Genomic DNA, 17,760 nt, shown 5'->3' with positions numbered 1-17,760 from the left:
CAGCCAAACATTTTTTATAAACGATACTCAACAGTCAATTATTAGGGAGAAAACTAAACACCCATTGACAGATGAGTGGATAAATAAAATCTCAGGTATATAAACTAGAACACTGTGAATCTGTACACAGAAGAATGGATCCATGAATAAGAGGAGGAGGAAACTTTTCACCCATATCAAATTATTCCAAGATCTACAGAAGGAGGAAGAAAGGGAGGCAGGGAGGGACAGGAGCAACTGGAGAACAAAGAGGGAGGAAACAGGAAGGGGAGGGGAGGGACCCATTCCCACTTGTATACACTATGATAAAGGCACAGAATGGCTGGTGACAAAGCTTGTTTCTTTTGAAATTTTAGCTGTGAAAATATATTACCTACACCAAGAGTAAAATAAATGTAGTAAATCTGGGGAACCTGGGTAATGAATATACAAAATTTCAGTGTGCCATTCTTGCAAGTTTTCAATTAGTGCAAAATTACGTTCAGTCAAGCACGATGGTACACACCTACCATTCCAATGCCTGGCCAGGCTGAGGCCGAGAAGTTCTAGGTGACTCTCAACAACTTAATGAGACCCTGTCTCAAAATACTTTTTTTTTTTAAAAGGCAAGGGATGCAGCCCAGTGGCAGAGCACCACAGGTTCAATTCCCAGCACCAAAAATAATGTTGAAATTTAAAATTTGCAAAAAAAAAATAAAAATGTACTCTACACACGGCATCTGAAACTGAGGCAGGCATCTAATGAAGCTGCTAACTTCGTAACCTCACCAAAGACCAAGCTGTTACACTGAACGCAGCAAAACAGAGAAGAGCAGCTAGGCCAGGGTTCTCTGATAACATCTGTGGGCTGCAGATCAATCAATGGGAGCAGGGCTTCCTTGAAAGCTCCTGTTCTGGGATGATAAATTCTGTTTATTGGTAGGCTAAGAGAGTTGTAAAATAAGATACATGGAGTCAGCCTGAGTGCAGACTGGAATAAGACCCATCATTTTAAAAAAATGAAGCACATTCCTATCCATTCAGGAACCACCGCCCCAAAGGGCGATGACCACTGTCACCATCTGGCTGAGGCAGCTCTCTTAGTAACCCGCCATCTCCTGAGATCAGCGACTGCGTTCTGTCACACTCTGAATTGCCAAAGACTAACATGTAGCAGGCTTCAACGAATATTCTCAAATTAATGAATACCCATGCTCGTTAGAGTATCACATGAAATGGTTGGTTGAGTGTGGTGCAAAACATCATTGCTTTGGAAAATCCTTAAGCATGTCATTGAAGTCAAGTATATTTCACTTTTAAGGACAGTGAAAACTGAAATCAAATGCAAAAACTATTTGCCACCAATGGAGCATTCCATACATATTTAACACAGGGGTCACAGTACATAAACATTTGCTTTAAATAAAAGCACCAAACCCATTACATTAAGGTTAAGATCTGAAATTTGTCTCTTCTGACCAGCCCTAAAATAGAAAGATGAGCCAAGTGATCTGTTATATGAGTGGTAAGATAAAGCTCTCATAGTTCAATCTTAAGTGACAAAACGAGCTAGTTAAATATTTAAGCAGCAACAAGTAGAATCCAGAAACTTCAAAAACATCTCGGGGCACATTTCTGGGTATTTTAAAGAGTTCCATCAAGGGTAATGCCATCACGATCACTAGTAAGTCAGATGATGCTCTGAGATCCAGGGGTAGATAGATCCTCATGTTGCTTCTCACCTGGGCAACTCAAGGGGAGTAGATTCTAAGACCAGCAGCTACAAAGAGTCTTAATGTTGGCCCAAAGAGGGGAATACCTGAAACAGCATAAGGGAAATCTGCTACAGCACTCTTTGTACTATAAACAATGATGCGACAAATGACATTATGTTCGTGTCCTGGCACCAGGTGTTTTTCCTATCGATCAGACATAAAACATAGGATTGCTAGCTCAAGGAGCTTACATATTTTTATAGTATTTATTGAAAAGTTGCTTTCCCAGAAGATCAGAGCAATTCAAACTCCAACCAGCAAAGCATCAGGGCAGACCATCGCCCCACACCCTCAGGAGCAAATAACCTATTTTTAAAAACCCTAGTGGGGGAAAAAAAATCTCATTTTAACCTATTTCCCCGACTACCAATAAAAATAAAAATCTTCACAAGTTTATTTGCCATTAACACTTCCTCTTCCATAAATTACTTTATATCCTTTGGATATTTTTCAATCAAGTTGTCAAATTTAAGGAGCTCTTTAACATTTATAATATCATGTGTCGTATAGACATGTAATGAATGTCACGTAGATAATGTCACGTATATCCCAATGTATATCATATATACCTAAGTATGTGTGTGTGTCGGGGGGTGTCCCTATTCTCCTGGGTTCTGTTGTTATTGTTTGGGGCGGGGGAGAGTTCAGTCCGCATAGAAACTTTAATCATTAGGTATTTTAACCTACTGAATCTCTTTGGTTTAGACACAGATTGAGGATGCAACAGCCACTCCATGGTCAGACGTCAGATGCAAGGCATCTTCCACTGCATGGGTTCCTCCCTTACCAAGAAGGTCCTGTGTACTGCACGGGTTCTGAATGTCCACAACCATGAAAGCAAAAGCATGTCTAAGCTAACTCCTTAGAACCCAGCTCCATTTTATTACAAGACATTTCTTTTAGTTTCAGGAATCCAACTTCTGTGAAAAGACAGGGAAGAGCATGCTTTGTTTTATTAAGAACTTTCACAAGAGTTGTTACCCGTTTCAGAAGAGTGTAATAAGCTTTTGGCACTGGGACTCTCGGTTAAGCTGTTAAGGCTACACAAATATCATACTGCATTCCGACTTTCACATAGACTTCTCTACATAGGTCATTAAATCTTCTAAAGTTTGCATGCCTGAGCATTTCTACCCTGAAATACGTATTATCATTTTTTATTTTCCCTTATATTAATTCCATTTGGAGCTTTGTGTTAACCAATTTGTAATTACTGCATAGGTAGGTTATAACACTCATGGATTTCACTTTGGAATAATAAAGGGTGTATTGCCAAGTACTTATTATATAGGGGTATCAATAGTTCTGATCAGTTTCTAAAACACTGCCCCAGATCTGTAAAAGACGACAAACCCCACCCCCATCAGATTCCAGGTGTTGGGTCCCCCTCTCCATCACCACTGGAATCAGAGATTCGGCTCCTCCCCATCCCACCAACACAGGCCATCTTCTGCCCGTGACCCAGAAACCTCAGCTGCACCCATGTTCTCCAAGACCAAGCTTGAAGGCGCCAGCAGTGTGGCAGTGGGATAATGAGGGTCAAACTCTTGGCACCACTGAACCATGACCACTTTGAGTTCTAAAGGTCCAAATTATACTGTGTACCATTCAAGCCCCCATTACTGGTTACCAAATAGGTTTATTTCAAATTTCTCTATATACAAGTATCTGAAATGACAAGATAACAAAAATCTTGTAACCTAGAAAAAAGAGCAACTTAAAGTTTCTCAGAATTCTCTCAATGGTATATCCACCAATTCCATTCTCATGTTTTTGAATAATTCCCATTTTTAAAACTTCCTTGGTCATTAACACAATTTCTTTGTTATTCAGTAAAATGAGAAAAACATCAAAACAATGAATCAATGTTTAAACTATGGGTAACCAAATTATAAAGTATGTTGACTCAAACCATTTTCTCATTTAAAGAAAAACATGTCTTTCCCTTCAATAACTATCATAAAATATTGACAGGCATTTAAGGAAAGCACCAAATTAAACTTTTTAGTTTTGCTATAAACTTGCTTATCTGATCCCTCTTGTAATAGAAAAGAAATTTATGAGCTTGAAAGCACATCACTGGTTGGCACAAAGGATGAGCTGTTGACTTTTAAAACATATTGTTAAAGAGATCCTTGACATCCACTTTAATTTGTATTTTTCCCAAAACAGTTTCTATCATGTGATTATGTCAGTTTCTTTCTTAATGCAGACACACGGCGGGGGGGTGGGACACACACACACACACACACAGGAATACACATACACTCGCCATGAGAAAAACACCAAAGGAAGGGCCATTAGACCATAACCCAGGCAGTTCATGACCAGTGGTAGAGGAACAGGCGACACCCCTGCAGAACTGTTCTGGAGGAGGATCGGACATCCTTGACCCCTCTACTGACTCCAACCCAGACAACGCGCACAGCAATCCCTTCCTGTCGGCTAGACTTTCACCAGTTTCGTCCCGTTCTCTATTTTCTTTAGGTTAAACATAAAAGGTTAAACTTCTATCTTAGAAAAAGAAAACATTGTTCTCAGCTAGAAGAATCTTTTTAGAATTATACAAAATCCTCTTCACTAACATTTAATTAGGAAATAAATTTAACTTCGTTCAACCTATTTTTCCAATTGGTTAAGACCTTCTATGATAATCATTATGAACTCTAATTTTCTGTCTAAATTCTTTTAACATTTCTAGTTTCCAAACCAGAATATTATAATAAGTGCTTCATGGAGCTAGAGTTCAGAAACAATGAAATATACTTTCTTTATAAATTCCATTTTGAATATGATCATTGCATTAAGAGTGAAAATAAATGCAAATCCCAATTTTTTAAGAAGTCTGTGTGTACAGTATCTCAGCTGTCCTCTCCAGTATATCTTGTCACTTCATCAGAGACTGCTCAGGGTAAACAAAAAGAGGAAAAGTTTGAGTGTCAACTGTTATTTCTTAAATGTTGAAGTAAAGAAAGTAGGAGAAAGGAGGATCTTTCGTTCACAAACATGGTAGTCTCCTCCAATTCATTGGTCCTATTAAGGGATAAGTAAAATGCCTATCTTGCCCCCCAATTTTTTTAGTTTATATTCATTTCAGGAAATTCCTTCCTTTATGTGATTATTTTTCCTCCACATTTTTTAATTGGTGCATTATAGCTGTACATAATGGTGACCTATACATATGTGTACACATGGTGTACAATGCACACAATATAACAATATAGTTTGGCCAATTTCACTCCCCAGCCCCTCCCCCACATCCCTTTCCTCTGCTCTATTGATCTCCTTTGACTTTCCATGCAGTCATCTCTACCTTCTTTCTTCTCTAGCTTCCACATGAGAGTAAACATGACCCTTGACCTTCTGAGTTTGGATTTCGTTTAACATAATCATCTGAAGTTCTGTCCATTTTCTTACAAATGACAGTTTCATATTTGTGGCTGAATAAAACTCCATTGAGTATATATACTTCTTTTTTTTTTTAATCCATTCATCTGTTAATAAGACACCTAGGCTGGTTCCATAGTTTTTCTGTTGTGAATTGTGCTGCTATAAATACGGGTATGCATGTATCCCTGTAGTAAGACGACTAATTCTTCAGGACAATTACCTAGGAGTAGTACAGCTGGAGCACATGATGGTTCCATTCCTGCTTCTGAGAAACCTCCATACTGATTTCCACAATGGTTGTGCTAATTTATAATCTCACCAACAGTGTAAATGTTCCTTTTTCTCCACATCCTCCCCAGCATTTATTATTGTTTGTATTCCAAATAACTGCCATTCTGACTTCTTGCCGCCAAGTTAACACCGGTAACACAGACATCAAGTTAGCGAACACTGGCTCTTTCTTCATTAGTAACAGAATTCCAATTCTACTGGGTACAACAATGTATGAAGACAAAACAAATGAAACCCATTTCCCAGCCTCTCTTACAAACAGAGGAAGTCCTCTGAGGTGGTTCCAGACAATGAGATGCAAGCACAGGATATCCTGTAAAGCTCCCTAAAAGGAAGCACAGTCTCAGCTGGCATGCCCCCTCTGCCACTTCCTCCTCTCGGGAAAGTGCATGCAGTGGCCAGAGAGGAGCAATCATAAGGGAAAGACCAATAAAACTATAGCAACTGCAGCCCTCCCATGCTGAACTGGTAAACCAGGGACAGCAACTTTACAGCATAATGGAAAACTAAATTTTGTTATTCAAGCCTCTACTCTCTAAGTTTTCTATAACATGTAGCTGAACCTAAGTTCAATGTAATAAGAAAGTAACACACACAAAAAAAAAAATCCATGAAAATCTGCAAAGAAAGGAAGACATTAGTTCTGACAGAGGCAGGGGTGGAGGCGATCCAGAAGATAAAGGAACAGAGAAAGTAAACGTGAGCTGGTGCATTCATTTGGGTACCTATCATTGTCACCCTCTGTCTCTGTGCAGAGATACAGATGAAAGACACAGTGGCCGCCCCAAGGGAACTTTGAAAAGAGGTACATACAGATAAAGAGATCATTAAAATACAGAGTTGCTGGGCACAGTGGCACATGCCTGTAATCCAGCTGCTCAGGAGGATCTCGAGTTCAAAGCCAGCCTCAGCAACTTAGAAAGGCCCTCAGCAACTTAGTGAGACCTGTCTCAAAATAAATTATAAAAAAGGTCTGAAGATATGACTCAGTGGTTAAGCACCACTGGTTCAACCCCTGGTACCAAAAAGTGTTATTTATGTGGGGCAGCCACACAGTTGTGGACTGTGTCACACAGTCATATCCACAAAAGTGCTACCCCATCTTCTTCCAATGTGTGACAGGGACTGGCTGCAGCCTTAGAGTGATAAAACAATTCAAGAGGTAAAGGTACTTTGAGGAGAGTTTGTATCCACACCTGAAAGTATTAAAGGACCTTCATCAGCTGAGAGCAGAACTGTGTATTACCTGTGGATCTTATTTCTCCTGCCCTGCAGCCCCTATCCAGCTCCCCAGGGTCTCAGGAAACCAGGCCTTAATATCCTCCAAAACCCAAGCCACTTTAGAATGTGGCCCAGAGAACTCGAAAGCTAAGTGCAACCAGGAGTAAGGATCCAAAACAGTTAAAAATTTAATACTACAGTAGTATGCACTATGGTTTCAAAGGAAACATCTTTCTTTTACTTCATTTACTATCAGTTAGTTATAAACACTGTGGAGTGACTAAAAATTAAGAAAAATCATGTTGTCATGCTGGGAGCACAGACTAAGGGGAGGAAAACTCCACAAGTCCTTTCCCCCCACCCTCTCTGTTGTTTAAACACACACACACACACACACACACACACACCAAGAAGAAGTAGAACGTCTTTCAAACCAAAACAATAGGAAATCACTCTTGGCTGGAAGAACAGGCTTAGATCATGTTGACTTCTTCTTTAATCCTGCTAGAGCAAGTTTCTGCACGCTCTCCGGAGCCTCCACCTACAGAGCTGTTAGGACAACAGCCAACACATATATTTAATTACGTAAGTACTCAGTGCTATCAGCCAGCTGTTGCCAGTACATAATACACTGACCTCTTTGACTCACTCTCTTGCATAAAATGGCAAAAACAAAGCAACTGTTGATGTGACAGTAATCATGAAATATGCAAAGTACTATTCTCCAAAAAAGATTTTAGATAACTACAAAACTCAATTTTGCATTTTTAAATGATTTATGACCCTTGAACTGCTTTTCTGTTCCTGATTTGCAAATTAAGTTACTAATCTTTTAACTGTAAGCTTACTCTTTCATTTTGTTTTTATTCTTTTTAAAAGTCAACCACACATACACTAACTCGGAAATATACTTTTCTAGTTTATTTCCAATCTAACCCCTCACTGGAAAATGTCACGTGATTATCTTCTACCTTCCTTCCATTTATCTCTCATTTTCCATGGTGAGGGGACAAATAGAGCCCACAGGGGACAGCACATTAAAAATCAGCACTGGACACCTAACTCTTACCCGTCACTTCAGGAATTCACAAAAAAACCTCCTTATTTGATGTTTCCAGGAAGCTTCTTCTTCCAAAGATACCATTATTAACTCTAAACTAGCTCTAGGGGGTGGGGAAGACTACAAAGTTCCAGCTACCACAGAAAGCAGATTAAACAGGATGGTGACAAACATCAACACATGTGAATAAAGTGAATTCGAAGCCCGAACCCATGAATACCAACTTATCCAGAGAAATTCGCCATCTGTCACATCAACAAAAAGCCCTATGCTCCCCATTTACCAGGCCGTTTCAGAGACCATGGATACCCATATGGAGAAGAGACGACCTCACCAACCTTACAGATCTGTCCCTCTCAGGAGATCCATCCCAAGTTGAGCTGATCCTTCCAAAACATTTACTGCTTCCCTCACAACACCTGGTTAAATTGTTTGTAGGCTTTTTGATGTTTCAATTTTGGTGGTACATCTGCTCTTTTTTGCTCATTCATCAAAACTGGACAATCTGATACTCAGATGTAAGGCAATGTTGTGATATTAACATAGCAATGTAGTTATACAAATTCTAATATTCTTAACAATACATTAGCTGTAACTTGTTGGTTATAGCAGCCATAACAGAATGATGGTTGCTAAACTCTTTCCCCATTCCCCAAAAAAGGAAGAATCACTTGAACCTAATTATACAAACATGCATGGAGTAATTATAATCGTGTGCCCAACTCAAGGCCAAAGGCTACCAGGTTTTCTCCTGGTAGAAAACCTCCTTATGCGCTGACTCAAGATGCTTTGACTAATCCAACTGAATGCGATTCTGAAGCTGGCCCAGCTCTTGAGCTTAGGGGGCAGGACAAGTGCCTGCCATGCACAGCCCCGCTCTGCCAGTATGCCAGGAGGCTGCTCCAAGGCAGAAGTATCCCGGCCCTCTCACAGCTTCTGTGGGGAAACAAGTGTGGACCAGTGGTAACAAACACAAGCTTCCTGCCTCATCTACGACAAGGCAGGTTTCTCTCTTTTGTAAGTAAAATATAAAAAGTAAAGCAGCACATTTTTTAAAAGAGGACCCTTTGATACAATATTTGAAAATTAGACTGTTCCTTCCCCTTTTTGGAAATAGATATCCAGTCTTTGACAAGGGACTCAGCCATCTTGGGGGATCATTCTTAGAAGAGTTGATGAGCAGTCTGTTAATGGTCTCTGTTTTGCAGGAAAATGGAAAACACTATAGAGTAGTCCAAGAGTCAAACTATGTAGAAAAAGGGTTTTCCCTGAAGTCAATATCCTGACATCAAAACTCACAATCTAGCAAAGAGCTAAATACTAAAATAATAAAATGCAATATGCAACAATAGATTTTGGCCCAGGGTGGATGCAGCCAGAACCCAAGGTGTTCACCTGTGTGAGCACTGGGGGTGGCATAGCCTGTGACTCGAGGGCCAAAGGTGCCCTCCAGGACTCGGGTGGGGTGAGCAGGTGGGTGTGGGTATGCACAGGGCATGCACACATCTGGGCAAGGGGGAGAGGACAGTCCAGGGAGAACGAAACCGCATACAAAGCACAATAGATGCTCTGAAGACCACAGCTGGGAGAGAGGATAACATCCACAGGGAGAGGCAGAGAAAGGTGGCAGGGAGGAAAGTAGCAAACTAAAACACCTTGTCATACTAAGACGCTACGTCTTTGTTCTCAAAAGGAAAGAACAATGTTGAAAGGGTTTGAAGATAGGGAAAGAATGAACTGGGACAGAAACACAACTGAGAATAAGCTTCATAACTTATTGCAATGGTAAGAGTGGACAACAGCGAGGACCACGCCCAGGACGGGAGCAGATGGGGTGAAGAAAGGATTACATTCGACAGGCATATGCCTGGCATGCGACCGTTGGAAGCAAGAGGACACAGTGTCACTGCAAGTTCCAAGAACATTCATCAGCACATCAGCAGCACAACACCAACTCTGGGACCAAGGGAAGGAGGAAGCAGCCTTGAGAACAGGTAAAGGAGGGTTCAGAAACTAGCCATCTGAGAAAACACCTGGCTGCAAGCAAACAAGATGGCGGCAACAGTGGAAACACCAGCTGGAGACAGGGTGAGGCGAACCAGGGAGTGGCTCAGACACAGGGAGCTGAGGTTTCCGTGATCACCACGTGGAGAAGTCCAAGGAGCACTGGAGTACACAAGCTTGGATTCTAGAAGACAAGGGTCAGAAATAGACTTGGAAGAAATCCATCCATCAGCATCTGAACAATGGAAATGGTAACAAAACAAGTTCATATTAAGCATGGCACTGTGGAGAAAAGAGAAAATCTTATTAAAAGCAATTCCTGATCAACAATGCCTATTAAGTGAAACAGTGCAACATTCTGAATTTTTTATTCCAGAAACTCTGTTGGGTGATGGTGGCTGAAGTAATGAGACCGTGACCAGGAAACATGACTACTCCACTGCAGCTGTTAACCAACACTTACACACCACCGCCAACCGTGAACCACAGCCGCCACACAACCAGAGAAAAACCAAAATGGAAACCACCAAGGAGAACACAGACTTCTCCATAACAGTGTTAAAAAGTACGTGCAAATGGAAATAACTTGCAAAAGTCAAACTAAAACCCAATGTGCTGTTAGCTTCTAATGCCAAATTTTTTTAATTAAAAATTAAGAGTTTTTATTTATAAATAAATAACCTAGCTACTAGTGAGTCTGGTTAACAACAGAAATAGCTGGGGTTTTTATTTGCTTTTAAACTGCATAATTAATTACTGACTGAAAGGGCAGACATTTCTCTGTTCTTAATTAGTCAGCATTTTTGAAGGCAATTTATTTTATAAATTCAAGTTGGAATATTCCTGTACCTTTCCAACTTTAAATTATGAATAAGAACTCAAAGACAAATCTACATAAAACAAGAATACTTTCACAGTAGGAATGAGCATCCAACACTTTACAAGTTTGTTCAATGGAATGTTATATATGGAGCATTTACAAGAAACTATAAAAACGATGTTACACAAAGCAGGTCTCGTCTCTGTCAGACACTTCTCCTCTATTTCCACTTCTCCATTTTCAACTGTTCTTGCAAGAAATCCAAAGCATCCCTTCGGCATCACCATTTATTTCTATAGGCAAAGGCAGTTCAAAGAGAGAGTGACTGTCTATCCGCTATCAGTATAGCTAAACCACAGTGCCCATTTGGGTTAATAATGCACAAGGTCAAACAGAGGTTGTCAGTTCATGATCAAAGCAAGCTGGCTATTCTTTCTGTCATTTATACAGAACACACAGGATGTGTTTATTTTTACCAGCCTCTGAATGACCTCCTGTAGGTGGCATGGAAAAGATCCCACATTTCTATAAAGCACTAGTCAAAGGACTTTTCTTATTTGATACTCTCATTAGGAGCAAATTTTATTTTTTTGAAACTTTTGATCTCTTCCATTTACTCAAGAACCCCTCAAGTTAAAGGCCATCTTGTCTAAATCAAATTGGAATAATGGAGAGAATGAGGACAGGGCACCTGAGAAATGCTCTCGAGGAAACAGTTTGCAACCAACAGGCTGCATCATAAAGCACAGGCCCTGCACATGTGCTCCCAAATCAGTGCAGGCAAAAGTGTTTGAGTTCAAAAGGGAGCCCAGCAAAGCCAGTCTTACCTCTATTTTTGCTATACTTCTATTCTTTTATTAATCTCAAAGCACCGTAAAACCTTAGGAAAGGTAAAAAATGAATGAATGAAATTCAGTCCATGGTTGTCTTATGATGAAATCATAATTCCTGGATCTTTTTTTTTTTTTTTAATTTTTTTTCAGTTGTAGATGGACACAATCTTTATTTTATTTTATTCATTTTATGTGGTGCTGGGAATCGAACCCAGAGCCTTACATGTGCAAAGCAAGCGCTCTACCACTAAGCCACAATCCCAGCCCCTAATTCCTGGATCTTAATGAGACTGTATCTACCACACAAAACACAAAAACCCCTGTTCTTTTTCTTTGCTCCTGTGACAATGTGGGGGTCTTCTGCCTGGTGGTACATGAGGCAAAATGAACCGACAAATAACTAAAGACAAAACAACTCTTAAGAACTAAGAGTACACTGGAAAGAAAGAAAAGCAGATAGGACATGACGACCCAAGGAGGAGAGGTGGAGCGCTTGCCTGGCAGGCACAGGGCCCTGGGTTCCACCCAGCACAACACAAACGGAGTGCAAACTAGCATTATGGGTAAGCGGTCCAGGTCAGGAGAACAGGTACCACCTGACTACTGCAAATTTGTACATGAATTTGGGCAAAATGGACTGGGTGTGGCAGAGGAAGAAGCAACGTACCATTGTACTCGCCTTGATTGCGATGTGACCTCACTCTCGGAAAAGAAATAAAAATAAAAACACAAAATGCATACAAGAGACTGAGGGGGGAGGTGGAGCTACGGTGGTAGGGCAGACAAGCCTGTGGCTCGGGCACAGCAAGGTGTACCAACGACTCCACTGCTCTGTTCTTTGCCAGGAGGTGGCAAGAAGCTTGAAGGCACCTGAATGAAGCCAGGTGCTTGAGCGGCGGCGGCAGTTTATCACCCCCGGTCTCCACGTGCAGCGCTGTCCCCGATTCTGATGTTTTCTCAATGTTAACTGTCACTGTGGCTTTTACAGAATGATGTTTACTCTGGAAACAAATCCAAGGGTAGCTAAAGTGCTACCTTAGGAAGAACTAGTTGTAATGATCAAAAGGCTTCAAAGTCATTAAAATATAATATTCTTAATTTTTCTCTCAATCAAGCAGAACCATACACTAAAGGAACATGTTCCTGCCACCACTAGCTTTGTGGTATTAAAATTGCAAGCTTTTTGACTGTGTCATTAATACCTCCCTTAATCATTCCAACACCGCGTCATCGCTGAGAACCACATTCACGACCCAGCTCACACAGAGTGCCCAACCAAACCCACTGACACGCACACGCTTAAATAAACTTTCAGCAACGGTCTAGAAGAATACCCTCCAGCTGTCTTATAGGATGGATAAACTTGGGAAGCATATTCTCCAGGTTCTATTCTTCAGGGATAGCAATAGCACTAACATATCCGTATCAATTTTTCTTTCTTACAGGGAAAAATACGTAATTTGGGAGTATGGCAGACTTCTCCCTTGAAAAAAGAAAATAAGAAAAGCATTCTCCGAAATGAACGGCATCTGGTGGATCCATGTCTGCTCCAGTGTAGCTGTCCCTTCTCCTGCTCCCAAGCAGCACCCAGCCTCTAGGCTCTGCCCGACCTCCTCGCCTCCCACCACAGCACGGGAGGAACCGCACCCAACCATCACTTCTTTGCAGTTTTCAGTGTGTACTCCTAGTGCTGAAGTCACTGATACCTGCCTCAAGTCTACAACTGCTTAGTGACATCTTCACTGGGGAAGAAAAATAAAATGGTTAAACAGCATAAGATGGACTGCCTGGCTGAAAATCCCACCTACACCACTTATGAACTGAACAGCCTTAAAGAACTTCATCTGCCAAACAGATGTTGCTTCATCTTTAAAACAATACAAAAAATGGAGTCTACCACTCTGTTGAGCTGCAAGAATTATGGAATTATGCTACGTAACACACAACTCATGTAAAGTGCAAGGAACGGCGCCTGCCACGCACAAGATAATGCCAGAAAAGCCACGCACAGTCATTACCCTATTAAAATATTCCACTGTAAATTCAAATAGAGCACGTTCAAAAACAAAACATGTCCTCCCTCACGGAACTCCCTTTCTGAAATTCCTTATTGCACTGTAGCCAGAGACCTTGGAGTCACCTCCAACACTCCAAGTATAAGAACTCCTTCCTTCTCCTTCCAACTCACCTCAGATCCTGGACTACAACAGCTCAGGCTAACAGGACTGATTGATATACACTAGTCCTTACACCCAAGCATCCTTCACATGCTTCTAGAAACAATCTAAGGGAGCAAACCAAGGGAGAAAACAAGGTCAAAAAGAGAGATTTTTTTTTTTTTTTTTAAGTTTATCAGTTACAGAAGTAGAAAGATTTAAAATACCACCCAGATGAAAGGAAAGATTTTTCTTTTTAAATGATACTGAAGCAATTAATATCTACTACGATGTGTGGGTGAGTCTAAAAGATACACAGGAGCCACATTTAAAAATTTCTTAATCCTTAGAAAGTCAGAGTAGACCTAAATACAGACAGGTACCACATAGCAACGTCCCCAAAAGATTACAGCACCTGGTAACACCAGAGTCAATTCAGTATAAGCCACTGTAGGATGATCCCACCAAGAAAAAGTGACCTAAACGCACAGTTCTCAGAACATATCCCCGTCACTAGGTGACCTGTATGTGTACCTTCGCATGGATGGGAAAACACAAAATTGAGGATTCAAATCTCCAAATCATCTAAAACTTCAACGTCTTCACAATCAAAATCCCAATGATATTCCTTGTTGAACTTAAAAACTGATATTAAAGGGCTGGGGCTGTAGCTCAATGGCAGAGCATTTGCCTAGCACAGGTGAGGCACTGGGTTCCATCCTCAGCACCACATAAAAATAAAATAAGACATGCTGCCCATACACAACTACAAAAAAAAAAAACTTAATTAGAAAAGGTATTAAATGTATTGGAAGACAAAAAGCAAGAAAGAAATAAGACAGACACGTAAGACACGTAAGAGTACGAACACTACCAAGTATCTAGACTTAATATAAATTTCTACTACTTAAGACTAAAAGAACAAGAACCAGAATGAAGAAATCCATCAATGAAACCGAACAGCCCAGAGACAAACCCAAACCTATGGATACTCAACCTATGTCAGAGTGGGTAATACATGGACAAAAAGCAAAAGCATAATTTACAAAACCATGATACTGGAGCAACTGTATATCTACAAGGAAAAAAATAAAATTGGACCACTTCCCAGGACCATACTAGGGAAAAAAAAAAAAAAAAAGATCAATTGCAGGTAGATTACAGATCTAAATGCAAGAGTTAAAAATCATGAAACTGTAAGAACATACAGGAGAATATCTTAATAGCTTCACAGTAAGGACTTTTTAACAATTAAGAATATAGACCAAAAGAATTAATTAATTTTAAGCCAGCCTTTCTTCTCATCAAATGATATCATTAAAGAGTGAAAAGCCACAATGGAAATTTGTAACATCTTGCAACATGTGATATCTCAGGATTAGTACATAGGATACATATGATATACTGCCACAAAATAAAAAGTAAAAACTCACAAGAAATTGGACAAAATACCTATGAAGCCATTTCACAAAAAGGGAAAACCCAAATGGCCAGTAAACATACAAAGATACCCAAGCTCATTACCGATAATGAAAATGAAAATTAAAACAACACAGAGGTACCATCCCCACCAGATCTATAAAAATATAGAAACCTGTTTGTATCATTACTACCAAGAACAGAGAACATCAAACATACACATCCAGTACTGTGTGAATGAGCATCCATTTGTGAAAAAAGACTGGCATTACCCCCTGAAGATGGAGTGAAGTTGGAACCCCTCAGTACACTTCCTCAAGTAATTCTTGTGTGCACTAGAAAGCAGCGTTCATGAAAGCAAAATACCAGGTCAGAGCAGTGGCACATGCACGTAACCCCAATGACGCAGGAGAATCATAAGTAGTTCCAGGTCAATCTTAGAAAGACTGACTCAAAAAAAAGGGGGATTGGGGATTTAGCTCAGAAGTAGAAAGTTCCTGGGTTCCTGGGTTCAATCCCCAGTACCAAAGAAGAGACAGGATAGGAAAAGCAAACCACCAGCGAAAACAAAAACATCAATGATACGATGGATAAACAAATCGTAGCAAATTGATTCAAGGAAATACTGTTAACAGCCAGGGTTATTTTACACCCACCAAAATAGACAAACCTAAAGGTACAATGTAAAGAAAAGAAGCAAATCTCAAAACCCAGTGTACATCAAGTTCAAAATAGGGATACACAGTGTTGCGTAGAGGTACCCTTAGTAGCAAAGAACGACTCACAAAAGTGAGGCTGAGAGGACTCCCAGGGTACAATGAAAGGGGGACACATGGGGTTTCTATGGTCTTGAAAAGATCCAGTTCTTACATATGGTGTCAAGTGTTATTTTAAACTGCACATGTTTGTATGATAGATTTCATAATAAAACCAACAAAGAGGAGAGAATGTAAGAGTGAATTTAAGAAGCAGACGATCTGAGGAGGTCTGGTTGGGAAGGCAGGAGAAAAGCAGGACCAGCCACAGGGGCAACTGGGGGTGGTTTCAAAACCAATGCAAAGGCACCAGCGGGGTTGGAAAGGCTGAAATACAGGAGGAGGGACCAAAAGAGGTGGGTGGGACGAGGACCAGAGCACATGTGAATCCAAGGGTGCCACTGTCACGTCCACCTGAGGGCATAGCACAGGAAGGGCCTCTGTGCCTGTCTGTCTCACGCCCTGCAACTCCCTGGAAGGAGCAGGGCTGACGGGCAGGGTGGAGAAGAGCAGCAGGAGCTGAATCTGGATTCTCAGGACCACAGGATTGATGCCTGTGCACTTCAATCACCTGTCAGCAACTCCGCAAACACCCAAGTCGCATCCATGAGTCCCCAGGAAAGCTTCATCCTCCAAATTCAGAACAGTAAAATCTTACAAGCCCAACTCAGACGTCGATACAGTCTAAATATTTATATTGATGCAGCAACTTTTAAAGGCCAGTTGGCTGATATTAATTCTTACCCTGATTATTAACAGTAGGAAAACAGAGCAAGTTCCACTTACTTAATTGAGTTTCTAAAGTGGTCTTCAGCTGGGTTTTTTACAGTGCAACTGTTCAGGAGCCATAAATCTGCATCAGATGCATTTTCTAGTTAAAAAAAAAAAAAGGCACAAAAAAGAAAAGTTAAGTATCACATTTCATCAAATCAAACACACCCGCATGTTTAGCCAGTGGCACGGGACTGCCGGGAGAGAAGGGCAGAGGCAGGAAGCAGGCGTACGAGGAGGGAAGGCTTGTTCTGTGCGTCCCTCGGCGAGTCAGCGTAACAAGCACAGCAATCCCTCCCTCGTCTCCATAAGAGTGCCATCCAACCACTTCCAAAACCAAAGCGACACTGGCCTGATCTGATCCTTGAACGTAAAGTTGGCTATCAGTTAGCCAGGCACAGTGGTGCACACCTGTGACCCCAGCAACTCGGCAAGCTGAGGAGAGAGGATCGAAAGTTCAAAACCAGCCTCAGCAACACCCTGTCCCTAAACAAAACATTAAAAATGGCTGGGGATGTGGCTCAGTGGTTAAGCGCTCCTGAGTTCAACCCCTGGTACCAAAAAAAAAAAGTTATCATTTATAATTTCAACACTTTTCAGGCACAGGTATCAGCATACATTGTGTATTCTGTGACTTGAGAAGTTATTAAAAATATAACTTGTCTGCCTTGAAAATTAATGTTACCTCAAAATGAGTCTTTCATTACTATCGCCAATTTGATTAAATACAGTTACTATGTATGTGGGCTGTTTGCACATGCAAGTACATAATACACAGTCACAATGCTCTCACTGACAATAATAAATAATCCAAACTCAAGCTTATTTGAAATGAATTTAAAAATACATGCAAGTTTGTTGCTATTCTACCTTCACTTTGGATACTTTAGTTGCCTAAAAGGACCTTATACATTAAAAGAGGATTACAAAAAGAAAGGAAAGCAAAAACTGAACCCCACCGTGCTTCAACAGTAAGAACAGGAGCCCGGGACAGATGACTTGAGGGACTTTAGAACAGACAGATGTCTCCATGCACTCTCTACCCAGGAAGGCAGGTTCGAGCAAAGGCTGCAAACTGGCGATCACTTCTTTTCATCAATTTTTAAAAAATGATGGTAAAAATTTTTTTGTAAAGAGGCAGGATCAAGGGGCTGTGGTGGTGGCTTAGTGGTCTAGCCTTGCCTGGCACGTGAGGAATGGGTTCGATCCTCGGCACCACATGAAAAATAAGGGTATCGTGTCCACCTAACAAAAACAAAAGGCAAGATGGGAAAATTCTTGAAATC

At 40.8% G+C, this 17,760-nt stretch overlaps 1 protein-coding gene across 1 annotated transcript in view; it reads right to left on the bottom strand.

Annotated features, from left to right (window-relative positions):
- CDKAL1 (CDKAL1 threonylcarbamoyladenosine tRNA methylthiotransferase) overlaps positions 1 to 17,760 on the bottom strand; it is a 629,759-nt gene that overhangs the window by 531,559 nt on the left and 80,440 nt on the right. Inside the window, exon 3 of the mRNA XM_079147924.1 lies at positions 16,490 to 16,574. Within this exon, the coding sequence (XP_079004050.1) occupies positions 16,490 to 16,574 (85 nt within the window). The remainder of the gene's footprint in view (positions 1 to 16,489; positions 16,575 to 17,760) is intronic.

Source organism: Sciurus vulgaris (assembly GCF_902686455.1).
Source record: "Sciurus vulgaris genome assembly, chromosome: 7".
Classification (NCBI taxonomy): domain Eukaryota; kingdom Metazoa; phylum Chordata; class Mammalia; order Rodentia; family Sciuridae; genus Sciurus; species Sciurus vulgaris.
Note: the sequence above shows the minus strand (reverse complement) of the source record. Positions and strands in the feature narration are given on the sequence as shown.